The 13,301-nt window shown below is 54.8% G+C and overlaps 1 protein-coding gene across 1 annotated transcript; it reads right to left on the bottom strand.

Annotated features, from left to right (window-relative positions):
• Nucleotides 1-574: 574 nt before the first annotated feature.
• Nucleotides 575-11,705, bottom strand: PMM1 (phosphomannomutase 1). The gene is made up of 8 exons (XM_064702318.1): nt 11,592-11,705; nt 11,379-11,496; nt 10,406-10,482; nt 10,147-10,238; nt 7,979-8,078; nt 7,120-7,195; nt 4,282-4,397; nt 575-3,516 (listed from the first exon to the last, which is right to left on the bottom strand). The coding sequence occupies exons 1-8, from the start codon at nt 11,658-11,660 to the stop codon at nt 3,394-3,396; spliced, it is 771 nt and encodes a 256-aa protein (XP_064558388.1). The 5' UTR covers nt 11,661-11,705; the 3' UTR covers nt 575-3,393.
• Between the last annotated feature and the right edge of the window lie 1,596 nt (nt 11,706-13,301).

The raw sequence follows: 13,301 nt of genomic DNA, 5'->3' as shown, positions 1-13,301 counted from the left end.
GTGTGGGGATTGCCCCAGGACCCTCCGGCCCATCTCACTGCCAACCCAAAGCCTGGCTCTCCCAGGGGCTGTGGCAACTGTGGCTCAGGCTCCAGGCATCCCCAGGACATGCAGTCAGCTTGGCCAAGGCAAACTGTTGGATTTTTTTTTTTTTTTGAAATAAACTAAACCCCTAGACTTGTTGGTGTTTTTACAACTCTGGTGTGGTTCCCGCCTGTCTGACCATGTGTCAACCTTTGTAACATTGGCAATAAACCATTAAAAGTGACTTTCCCATGAGCCCTGCCCATCCTGGCTCTTTGTGCTGTGTGCATGTGTCACAGTGACTCTCCCACATAAAGTACCTGGAGCACCCAGGAATTGATCCAGACATCAGAAAGGAGTCCTCCACCATGTGTCCCTGAGGGGGCTGGAGATGCTCCACACTGTGGGCCTGGGACAGGAGGCTGCTGCTCACCTGAGGGGTGACCAGGAGTGGGGCTGGCCCCCATTGCAGTGGGGACTTTGAAGTGTGTCTTGCGTGTTGTGTGGCTGCCCTTCACCCAGCACAGCCCGGCACAAAGCACACACCGCCTCCAGCTGCTGCGTGTTGTGGCTTTAATAGGATTGATTTTAACTTTTTAATATACATATCTATGTATTTAAATATATTTCTCATTTAACAGTTGTCATCAGCCAGACAGGAGCTGCCCATCTCACACTGATATGGATCCACACACCAAGACAGTTCCTGGCATGGGGCCTGCCACGTCTGCTTGCTCACATCCATGGGGAGAAACCCCCACTGAGGCTGTGGGCACCCACCAGGAGAGGAGCACCATGGCAAAGGGGCCTCAGGGACAGGCACAAAATGCCTTTCACTTCTAAGGTGCAATCACCTCAGCCCCCAAGGCCACCAGCGTGCCCCACGCCGTCAGGGCCAGACCGTGCTTTTCACTCATCACTAAGCTCACTAGAGGTCCTGCTGGCTGTCAATACACTCACAGGAAAAACAAACTCCCCAAGACTCACACATAACCTCATCCACAGTGAAACAGAGAGGAAGGAATCACAAAACACAATTCCTCCATGAAGGTTGCAGTGGAGGGCCAAAACATGACCTGTGAAAAGGGTATCCTGCATACAAGCTTCTCCAACAGGTCCTCTTCTCCCACACAGAAATCTTCCCTGGGTAGAAAGAGGAGTTTGTGGATTTGCTGGGGATTTCAGGATGCTGGCAGACTGCTGTGCTCATGCAAATGTGCTGCACCAGAGATCTGATGTGTTGCAGTTAGGAGGTGCAGTCAGGTGGAGGAGACAGCACCCCACCAGCACTGGCCATGCAGTATCCCTGCTCCTGGGGCCAGGCAGCACTGCCAAGGGCCACCAGGGACTCTGACCAAGGCAATGTGGGGACCCAGCCCTGCCCTGGTCTAGAAGCACCAGTGTCTCTCGCCTGTGGAGGACGGTGGTGCCTTGGCAGGTGGCAGTAGCCAGCTGAGAAACTCCTCTCTGCAGTCCAGCTGCCAGTGGAAAATGGAGAACCATCATGAGGGAACTGGGAACAGAAGAAAAGGGGGAGAACACAGGACTGAGAGACAGGGCAGTGCCACAACCAGCAGGGATGGGGTAAGAAAGGCTCCTGGGAAACATTGGGGGAGGGTTTGCAGAAACCTCCAACATCCTCCAGGTCCACAAACACCAGATCTGTGTACCTTGGGGAGCTCCAAGCAGGACATCTCCCAGAAGGGGATCCCTGAGCTCCTTTTGAGCACCAAGTTGTGACAAAGTGTCACCATTGTGGCCACACACCACAATGCAAGTGCCAGGAATGAAAGGACAACGTGAGGGAGAAAGTCAAAGGCTCAAGAAGAGATGTGGGTTTGCACCCCACAAAGATCAGGGAGAGGAAGAGGACATAGGACAATTGCACTGGACATCCTGTCTCCCTAAAGGTGAGCCTGTTAACTGGGTGTGTGGGATGAGATGGGAGAAGAGCAAGCTTGGAGGACACTGCTGAGCAGGGACCTCCAGCTGCTCTGTGAACCAGGTATGGCTGGTGCTGGGCCCTGCTGGAAATGCCTCTGGCAGCAGGATGGAAAGCTGAGAACTGGGGAGGGAAGGGGACTTGGTCTGCTATGAATGCCCTGGGTAAGGTTTTATAAGGATACATCTCTCTTATGAGGAGAGACTGTGGGAGCTGGGCCTGTTCAGTCCAGAGAAGAGAAGACTGAGAGAGGATCTCATTAATGCATATAAACATCTCAAAGGCAGATGCCAAGAGCATGGTGCCCGATTCTCTTTGGTGGTGTTCACCAAGAGGATGATGAGCAATGGCCATAAACTAAAACATGAGGCTCCACTTCAACATGAGGAAAAACTGGAACAGGCTGCCCAGGGAGACTGGGGAGTCTCCCCTGCTGGAGCCATTCAAAACCCACCTGGACACATTCCTGTCACCTGCTCAAGGTGACCCTGCCTTGGCAGGAGGGTTGGACTATGATTTCCAGAGGTCCCTTGCAACCCTAACAATTCTGTGATGCCCAATGGATACAGGAGTGGGAAGACCACGGGAAATCCTTCTACCCCAAACTGTTCCATAGCATGAAATGCCAGGATCCTCCAGCTGTGCCGGATAAGGTCTCACTTGAAAATATAGAATAATATAGATAATAAACCCTGGGTGTTTTCTGTAAGCTAAAGAGAAGAATTGGTTTCTTTATGCAGCCGAGCAAAGTTCAGAGCAGCAGCCCAGCCATGTTAAAGCCATCGTTCCCAGGTCATCTCCAGGGAGGGACTGGCACACTGTGGCACTGAGGGGAAGGACACAGTGACCTGTCCATCAGAAAGCACAACAGTGCAACAAGCTGGGATCCCAGCTACTCCTTCCTACCACAGGCTTGGAGCAAACAGCCTTCCTGGCCTCCTGCCTCAGAGCAATTCTGGTGAATGCCTTGAGCTGCAGCAGCCCCAGCCTCTCTGGCCAAGGTGCAAGGGGGACAGAACGGTGAGCCACACGCTCCCTCATGCACAAGTGTTACGAGAAACTGAGTGGAAAAGGAGAGAAGAGGAGAGGGAGTGCAGGACAGACACACACTCACTCTTTGGCCCTTTCAAATGCTTTCTGACCACAAAAGCATCTGCATCACCACCCACCACAGCTGAACTGGCAAGAGAGGGGTTTCTCTGGAGGCGAGGAGGGTCTGGCGCCATGACCCCCAGCCACACACGGGCAGCGCTGAGGGGCTGCTCAGCCAAGGCCCCTCCTGCCACCCACCCACACTCACGTGTCACATCCAGACCAGCTCTGTCAAGTGGTTTTTTGGTCTACCCTGAGCAGATTCCTCAAATGAAGGTGCTTTTCCAGGTGGGGGGAGAGGGTGGGACTGGGGCAGGGCTGCAGGGAGCGGGCAGTCAGCACTCGTTGGCTCTTTCTGGAAAGAAGATTTCGCGGCATCGCTGCACCGTGTCCTGGGGGGACTGGACACTGTGTCCTACAGTGCGGGGATCGTCATAGATTTCATAATCGTTCCCTCCCTGCAGGGGAATAGAAAATAGGGACAACATTAGCAGGGTCTGGCCAGAACAACCTCATCCATGAATCCACATTTTGCTCTGTCCCCTGGGAAGCTGGGCTGGGAGTCAGAGGCTGGGCAGGCAGGGGCTTGGTGGGCAGGGGCAGGCAGGGCTTTGCTGGCCCAGGGGGGCAGAAGAGGCTGGGCTGGGAGCTCTGCTCCCTCCCTCTTGCCTCCCTCTTCACTGCCAGGGGAGGAGAACAGAAAAGATGGGCAATGTCCAGGAGCCTGAGTTAACCCCTGCCCTGCCTGTGGAGGGGCTAGCAGAAGGTAGGATGGGCATCGGGGGAGCAGAGGCTGCCAGCAAAGGCTGGGAACAGCCGGGTGGATGACCAAGCTGATCTACAGCAATAAGGAAGCATCATCCTCCACTGCTCTGAAGGGAAGGTGAAGCTGTTCCTGCTGTTGAGGAGTCTTCTCCTAAGTGCTGGGAGCTTGTGTTCTGGGTCATGCAGGCCACAGCAGTGGCTGCTGTTCTCCCTAGGGTGCTGGGGCAAGGAAAGCAATGCTGAGGCAGACTTGATTCCCAGCACAGTGAATCCAAGTGTTTTCCCTGTGAGCCAGCAGAGCCATCATGAGAGCACCCCACAGCACAGGGCAGTATTTTCCCCCCCTCACACCACTAAAGGTCTGTGTTGTCCCCAGTGGGACCATGGGACCCACAGGACCCATGATGGAGCAGCAGGAGAGAAAGCAGCCATGTGTGGGGCGAGTGGGGCATACTCACAGGGGTTGTCTCGTTCCCAAAGAAGTGGATGGTGTCAAACCTCTCATCATCGAGCACATTGAGGCAGTAGCGCTTGTCCCAGCCCTCTGGGAACACATCAAAGCTGATCATGCCACCTGCCAGGGGAAGGGAGGGCATCAGGAATGCTGCTGGGAGCTGGCAGGGTGTCTCCCCACCCAAGGATGGGCAGGAGGATGGGAAGGGGCTGCATGTCTGGGGGGAGCCCCCAACCCAAACAGCAGCTCTGCCTTGGTGTTCCTCTTGGCACATGGCTGGGACAGTGGCAGAGGCTGTTCCTATGACAACAGGCTGCAGTGACATCAGCATGGCTGGGGTGACATTAGCACAGCTTCCTTGCAGGCAAGCAGGAACCAGAGGGTTCTTCCCGAGAAAGGCATCTTTGGTGGGGGAGAGATTTTGGTTCATGCCTTGCAGATAGCACCAGCACATTCTGTGCCCCAACAGGGGACAATGACCTTGGAGACTGGCACCAAACTCTCTCCTAGGCTCCTGCTAGACATCACTGGCCCTTCTAAAACCTCTCTTCTGATGCTCCTTAACTGTGCAGGGACTGGGGTCTCTGGCAGGCTGTCTCTGCACAGACCAAGGACCTTGCTGTGGAGGTACCACCATGGAGGTACCACCTACCCATTGACATACTCAGGGCACAACCCTGACCTGTGACCTCTTGACACAAGAGTTAGTGAGGGTTGCCAGCATCTGGAGAGGCACCAAGTCACATGTGACCAACACAGAGTGGCAAGGGAGCTTTCCCAGAGAACATGTGTGTGGACAGGGACACCCACAGCCACCAAGGGTTAACAAACTTGCCAGCCCTTGCTCTTAGACCAGGCAGTTTACCCCAGCACTTTGCTGCTTTTTGGGGGTGCCAGGAGGCAGCACCTTCCCCGTCCTCTCAGGTTCCCCACTGTGTTCCCAAGCTGCAGAGAGACCCTTGTCCCAGCACCAAGACAGGAGACAAGCTCTTCCCAAAATAAAGCCTGCAACTTAGGGCACATGCATGCTTAGGTCTCACTCAGAGCCAGAGGAACAGGGATTTGAGCTGGAATGTGTGACCTCCTGCCAGTCAGCTTGTCTTCTCCAGGCAATCTACTGGAGTATCCATGAGAAATCCTGGAGTTTCACACGCCCCTTCTTAAATGATAGTCCTACCTCTTAAGGAACAGGGTGAGGACAGATAATCACAGGGTCAGTTCCTGCTGAAGAAGAGGCACTGACACCCCAGGTTGCTCAAACATGCAAGCCCTGATGCCATACACCTCCCCTTCCTGGCTGTTTGGAGTGTCCCTGTTGGTTTGGGGATCCTGAACCAAGCCTCCTTGGAGCCTGAGAAGGTGGAGATGGAGCCTGTATGTCTGCCTTGCAGCAGAGAAACTGGACAGGGCACTGTGATAAGGATGGGAGCAAGTGCCCTATGAGCTCAGGGGAGGCTTGCAGCAGGATGCAGCATCACAGCAGGAGCCAAACTTAGTGACATCCTCTTTTTTTCCATCCAGAGCCATTTACCTGTAAAAACCACTGCCTTTCACTGCGTTCTAGCCCTCTAAACAGAGCTGGGCAGCAGGAAGGGGCTCCTGATGCCAGCTGGAGCAGGTAAGAAATCAAAGAGTGAAGAGGTGGTGGGAACCAGCCAGCACTGTTACTCCCCTAGGGAGAGCAGGGGCCTGGGGGGCTGCAGGGAGACCTCCCACCTGGGCCTTGAATCCTCCACAGCCAGAAGGCACATGGAGCCAGCCTGGCAGAACAGCTACATTTCTGCATGCCCTTTTTTCACATGCCTGACCTGAGACACCCCACATTTTCTTTGTGGAGGAGCAGGGGCCCCACAGCTCCCCTTTATACAACAGGCCTGGGCTCTTTGTGGAAGCTTCCCAAAGCCCAGGGAGAAAGGCCCATTGTCCAGCTCTCACACCCAGTGCCTGAGGGCACACAGCAGCAGGAACCTTGTCTTTCCCTGCTCTGACAAATGGTGTGTGCCAGTGCTGTGGGCAGCACGGGATGCCCCTGGCAGGATGCTGAAGGCAAGTGAAAGCTCTTAGAGAAAAGCTCTTCTCAGAGGAGGATCAGAGGGCCTGGGTGTCACCCACTGCCTCGGCCTCACCCCCCTTGCCCTTTGGCTGGGTGCCACGTGGAACCTTCCTATCTCACACCCCTGCAGAGGATCCTCTTCCAGCATCACCCCCACAACTTACACACCCTCATTTTTCTCCTTATCCTGGCCAGACACCCAGGATTGCTCAAGCCCCTCCTTCAGCTCTGCACCTTGGGTAAGCTGACTGTCAGAACCAGCCCAAGCAGCAGCCCTACAAAAGCTCATGGCAGGGAGCTGCAATCTCCTTACTCCTTGTCAGCTCTCCCTCCAGGAAGAAAGATGTTTCCCTTGCAGCTAACTGTCCCAAAAAAACCCCAGAGCCAACACATGCATTGTCTCCTGTCCTATTGCTAGAGAAGAGTGTGTGTGCCTGGGGCTCTGCTGGCTGCCCTGCTGCTGATGCTCGAGCCAGAACAGATCCCCTGGGCAGGAGTGGGCTCCACTGGCTGAGATTAAGGCAGGGATAATGCCACAGGATGGACACCTGGCTGGCTGGCTAATTCCCAGGGAGGGAAGCCTGCAGCATGGCTTACTCTCTGCATGGATGCAGACCTCATGGATGCAAACATGACTCCCCTGTGGCAGCTCTCCAGGACTAAAATCTCCTTCTGCTCCTCCCAGGGTTTGCAGACACTCGGAGAGAACAGTTGGGATTTCTGCTCCCCTTCACAGAATTTTATGGGAAACATGATAAATGCAAAGCCAAGGAAGCCCTCCCTGCTCACCTCGAGAGAAGCGCAGGCCTTTGCCAGCAAATTCCCTCTGCAGGGCTGCCACGAACTTCTCCCGAATCCGCTCCTTCTGTGGAGGACAAGGAGGGAAGGGAAGAGGGTTTGAATAATTACATGTTGACAGTCTCCCAGAAATCACCATAACCTGTCTGCTGGGCAGCTCTGCTCCCTTCCCACCTGCACTGGGCCCCAGTGCCATGCCATTTAGCCAGCTTCCACCACTCCTGCCCAGTGTCCAAGCAGGCCACCAGCTCACTCCACCGGGAGGAGCGGATCCCAGATCTTCCCTGGCAATAAAATGCAACTGCTTCAGTTTCCCACAGCCCAGTTCATAACCCAAACCCTCCAGCTTTGCTTAAAAAGTCTTGCCAAGACCAGCTGATCCCTCAACCCCAAGAAAGCCTCCCCAGGCAGAAACTGGTATGAGCAAGGGCCAAGTCTTCTAGAGACATCAGCCCAGCAGATCTGCCATGGCCCTCGCAATTAATTCCAGCTCTTTTGGGCTGGGGAAGTGAGAGAGAAAATACAGCTGCTGGGCCATCTCTGGGTACTGTAAATGAGGAAACAGGCTGCTAAATAACTGCCTCATTCCCTGGGGCTCTCCCACAGCACAGGGAATCCTGCTGGCCACCCCCTTGTATTGGTGGTCCCTAATAAAATCAAGTTTCTTCCATCCATCTGCGTCTTCCCTTGGGTTTCCTGGCTCCCAGTCCTGTCTCCCCCTTGTTGTACATGCACAGCTTGAAGCTGAACCTCCCTTCTCCTCGGGAAGGGGGGGAGCATGTAAGACCTGAGATCTGGGGTGGTGCCAAAGCAGCCAAGGGGAGGCTGGGCCCAGGCCTGGCCCTTGTACCTTGTCCAGCTCGGAGAACTCGATTCGCTCCTCTGGGGTGCAGCTGCGACCGATGGGGGAGATGTTCAACATCCCATTGCGGAACTCAATGAAGGTCCCTCTGCGGGTGGGCAAGGGCACAAGGTCACTGGGGCAGGGGGGAAAAACAACATTCTCCTTTCCGGGAGAATGGCTGCTCAGTGAGGCTCTGCAAGAACATGCAGGAGGAGGAGAGAAGCCATGCCCGCTCCTGAGTGCTTCACAACAGGCACGAGTCAGGCACCAACAACAGCTTAAAGTCCCAGGCAGCTCAAAGTTTTATAAAAGAGACTGTGAGAGAAGAGAAATAAATAGTCTCTCCATGCCTTGGGGATAGGCTGGAAGCAATGAGCTTAGGGGAGATGACAGACAACATTTTCTAATGTTGTGATAACTGCAAGGACAGCTGTTGACTGGCCCGGACCAGCTGCCTGATGAGGCTGTGGCACCTCTACCCCACGAGGCTCTTAGGAAATGCTGTGTGAGCTGGGTGAAGCTGGCAGTACCTTGGGGCACTGGGATGGCCCAGGTCAGTGTAATTCGATGTCCAGCAGCAGGCAGAGGAGCAATCAGTGCCTCCTCAAGGGACAGAAATCAGAGTCTTTGTATCTCCCTCTTGACCCCTGCACCTTTGACTGCAGCTCTTATCTAAGCCTGCACAGACAGGATCCAGTTCCTGCTTGCCACCCTCACCTTGTGCTGGGGTCACTTCTCAGCTGCTTCCTCAGTGGGGTGGTTGAAAGCACTGAGCTGGCAGAAACCTGCTCCCTTCTTTCATCTCTGGTAAAAACCCAGCTACCTCTGTTTGTTTGTCAAAGGGTCAGCTGTGCCAGCACTGGTGGGGCAGAAGCAATAGGGGATGGCAGTCCTGTCAGTGTGAAATTCTTGTGCTGGAGAGGAGATCCCCTCCCCTGTCCAGCTGAGGACCCCTGAGCTTATTGTCCCTCCCAGCCCTGCTGTTTCTCTGTGATAAAGTGCTTACCACCCCGAGTCTGGAGGAAAAGCTCTCCCCTCCCACCTCCTGACACAGTGAGGAACATCATGGAATGGACACACAGGCAGCCATGCCTGCAGCCCAGGAGCAGCATCTCTGTGACACCGAGGGTTTGGTGGCTCACACCCCAGGCCAGGACTCAGGAGATGTGGGTTAAAGTCCTTGCTTGGCTAGAAATCCCATAAAGCTAAATCCACAGAGCTCTGCTTGGGAGCTGAAACTCCACCAAGGCTGTTGGGTAACCAGACAGCAATGAGGCAACCCAACAGCCTTGAGAGCTCTGGGTCCCAGCCCGTGCTTTCGGGGGCCTTGTTCTGTCAGCAGTCCTGACCCCCCTCACTGGTCCTTGTACTGCCACGTGGTGACTCATAACAAACAACCATCTGGATCACAGTTTAGCAACTTCTACAGGAATAATGTCACCCGCTTGTGTTCACTGTACAAACACAGGGGGAGAGCAGGAAAAAATGTTTGACCCTGCAACCAGGCTGGTTTAACTCCTGCTCCCCTTCCACCTTCACACCATCAATTCTCTCTCTCTCTTTCTGTGCTAACAGAGTGAGTTGATCCAATGGAAGACAACCCTTTCTTGTCCTGGTAGTGGCCTGGTTTTCCTTCAGCAGAGGTGTACCAACCCAGCTCACCCTCTGGCTGCTGGGTCTTAAGGGGAAGAGCAGTGAGCAACACAGGGTAGAGAGCAGAGCAGGGCCAGCCAGCAACACTGGGTTAGAAACAGTGTGAACATGTGTGCTCAGGGGCTGGACTTCCCATCTTAAGATCCACTGTTTGCCTGGTTGGAAACATATACTACCAGTGATGCCTGATGTCCTGAACAGTAACAAGCTGGCACCATTGTCCTAAATGAGATACACACAGTGGCTGCACCCTGCTTCCCAGGGAGAAAAATCCAAGGGGCAAAAGGGCAGGCACTATGCTAAAACACAGTGCAGACTCTTCAGAACAAACACACTCCTCCATTATTTGCCCAAGGTGCCCAGCTCAGGGAGACAGTGATCCTACACAATGCCTCTGGACGCTAAGATAAAACCTGGAGCAAGACAAGCTCTGTAGATCAGCTCTGTTTGGGAGAGATCTGGAGCTCAGCTCCATGGAAATCAGTGTCATGACTTCCATTCGTGTACACTTGAGCCGTTACCGTTTCTTGGGCAGCTTCAGCAGTGCCATGTAGTTGAGACAGAAGTTGATCAGATCCTGCAGCAGCTCCTCCCCCAAGTGGTCCTGAATGGCCTGCAGAAAGAGAAGGGCAAGTGACGATGCCTGACTTCCCACGAAGCTCACCTGGAAGAGGCAGCAACTGGGGAGAAGAGGCTGCCCATCTGCCTGGGCAGGGCAGGTGCTGCTCCCCATGGTGCACAGGGCAGGGGAGCCATGGCTGCAAAGGGAGCTGGACTCACCTGCTTGGACACCAGCTGCCCATTCTTGTATTGCACTGTGCCGTTCTCTGCGAAGACGTAGTCAAATTTATCAATGACTGAGAGGGGAAGAAAAAAAGACGAAACGTTACTACTGCTGGGGAAAAGGGGCAAAAAGGACTGGGATCAGGACTGAGTGAGCCATCTTCTTGCTTCCTTAGTACTGTACTTTCCACAGCTCCTGTGCTCTGCAGAGGGCCACTGGCCATCCTACGCTCCTTGCTTTCCGCAGAGTGGATGAGGAGATTATCTTCTGCTCACGGGTGGGGAGGTGACGCATGCAGGGGGAAACGACCTGACTGAGGTCACGGGCTGAATCAGTTGCAGGGCGAAGATAAAGGCTCACAAATGTTTGGCTTCCAACTACATACGTGCTACTCTGCTCTCTGCTGTGCCCTCCCCACGGCCAGGCTGCTGAGGTGATGTGGTTACTGGTTATCTAACTCCAGCCCCCCCTGCCACCCAGACACGCAGCACTGGCGACTCAGCAATCAGCCTCAGCCGGGAATTTCTCGGCCTCCCTGCACTAACAGAGTGGGAGGCACAGCTTGGAGCCCAGGGGCGCTTGTCATCCATGCCGGAGAACACACACGGTGGAGGAGGCAGGAGCTGCCCCCTTGCCCTCCCACTCCTTACTCTACCCCATGCCCCCATCGGAACGTGAGGACCATGAGGGGGACCCTGAGGGGAACCTGAGGGGACCCCACCACGGAGCAGCAGGGAGGCGAAAATTGCCAGCAGGGCGTGAAGCTGTCAGAGCTGTGAGGCAGATCGTACAAATCGAGCCGGCAGCCCTGGATTGGAGCCGGCAGCACGGATCGGAGCATCCCTTCCTGCCCTCCACACTCGGGCAGAGGGAGCCAAGCAGCAGCTCCCGCCTGGGCACGGCCGGGCAGCCTTGGGGCCACATTTAGGGCACAGGCGCCCCCCGGGAGACCTCGTCCGCCGCGCTCACCTTCGTCCCCTTCCCCCAGCTGCTCGGCTATCTTGGCATAGTCGGAGCCTCCCACCACGCCGATGTGCACCCTCTCCCGCAGCTCCCTCAGGAACGCGTCCACCTCCGGCTCGATTTTCTGGCGGGGAAGCAGCGGGTGAGGCCGCAGCCGGCGGGACGAGCTCCGCCTCGCCGGCCAGCCCCCCCGAGCCCCGAGCCCCCGCGCCTCGCTACCTGCCGGGCCGGCGTCAGGGTCCCGTCCACGTCGAAGAGACAGAGCACCCGGCCCCGCGCCGCCGCCATCCCGGCCGGGTCTGCGGGCGGGGGGCGGGACCGCGGGAGCTGATGGCGGCCGCCCGCCCTCCGGGGCCGCACGGGCGGGACGTGCCGCCCTGCCCGGCACCCCCCGGCTGCTCCCCCGCGCCTCCACGGCCCTCACAGGGATGCACTAAGGTGCGGGTCTTGAACGGCTCCCCCGCTTCGGCTCTTTCCTGAAATCATTTTCGAGCCTGGAGCTTGGGGGACGGTGGTGTGTGGCGCGTCTCTTCACATTTGCTGTTATTGCTGCAGTGCCCCCCGGAACTGAGGGCTTTGGGCCTGGATTGTGCTGCCTGGTAAGTTCAGCTCTTCTGAGGGTTCCTGTGCCCTAGTGAAGGGGACAGGAGCAGCACGCACTTTCCTATTCAGTCCCTCACATTGCATTTCTAATGGGATGCTGTTAATACTTTCACTGGGGAAGCGAAAATACCCTCTGCACAAAGCCAGTAGCTTTTGCTTTGACCCGCCCTACCATTTACCTCACGAGTCATTTTGGATTTAGACCACCTGGTCAGACCACGTTCATACGGCGCTGTATTATGATGGCTTGATGCTGACAGCCGGCCCCATACCCCTCCTCCTCCCCCCTACCTCCCGGTATCTTACAATAATTCCTGAATTATTTTCCAAAATGAAAACCTGCCTATGTGGAATATCCAATGCTTTCTGCTCAAAAATTAGCTTGCATTCTCTCCCCCAACAGTGCTCAGTGTGCTGAGCTATGTTGGAACTGGGGAGAGATTTATTCTTCTTTTATCATCTGATTGTTTTTTGCCTCAGTATAATTTGCTCCAGGATATCATGCAACCCCTTTTCCCAGTTCTTCACCAGATTCCTCTCACAAGGAAGCATTCAGGCAGCTTCACAGATTCTGTTTTCTTCTTGTTTGCCGTTTATGATTTTACTGCTCCCACTCAGTGGCAGGGGTATGTACAGAACAATGTTAATAATTCACCTCTGTGCCACTGCCTCGGACAAGGTTTACCAAAATACCCTCAGCTACTTTCTGAGGGAGACATTTGTTGAGTCCACCAGGACAGCTGTTTCCATTCTGTTTCTGTGAGCTGCCTCTGCAACACAGCGAGTCAGGAAGTCTTGGATGGGTATTGCATGTGTCACTCACTCCAACACTGATATTTCTGCAGAATCTGTGGCCTTCTGGACCAGACCCTGGTTATGGGCTCCCACCTCTGGAAACTCTTTTCTCAGATGCAGGGAAGCTTCCAGAACGGTTTCTTAGTACCCAGCTACTTTGTATGCACTTGGGTGCAGAGTTTTGAGTTGAGTTTAGGGTTATGCTCATTTATAGGACTTGTTGAAGTGTGGTTACACATTTATCATCAGTTAATGTGTGGACACTTACTCCAAAATATGAATCCATCCAAGTGTGCCTACCATGGCATGCTGATGGGTGAGCAGAGATGCCTTCCTGGATTTAGGTGCTTGAGTGCCAAGAGCCAAGGAACTGTTCCTCCATGCAGCAGAACTGTGAGCTAACACCCAGGGCTCTCAAAGGACAGCTGTGGGGTCAGACACACTGTGAACTCCCAGGGTTTCAGGAATGCAAACCTTTATTTTTCATAAAGCATGTTTGGGTGGAAGCAGTGTGGAATTAGCATTGTAGCA

This window comes from Zonotrichia leucophrys, chromosome 1A (assembly GCF_028769735.1).
Source record: "Zonotrichia leucophrys gambelii isolate GWCS_2022_RI chromosome 1A, RI_Zleu_2.0, whole genome shotgun sequence".
NCBI lineage: Eukaryota > Metazoa > Chordata > Aves > Passeriformes > Passerellidae > Zonotrichia > Zonotrichia leucophrys.
This window is presented reverse-complemented; position numbering and strand designations above follow the sequence as displayed.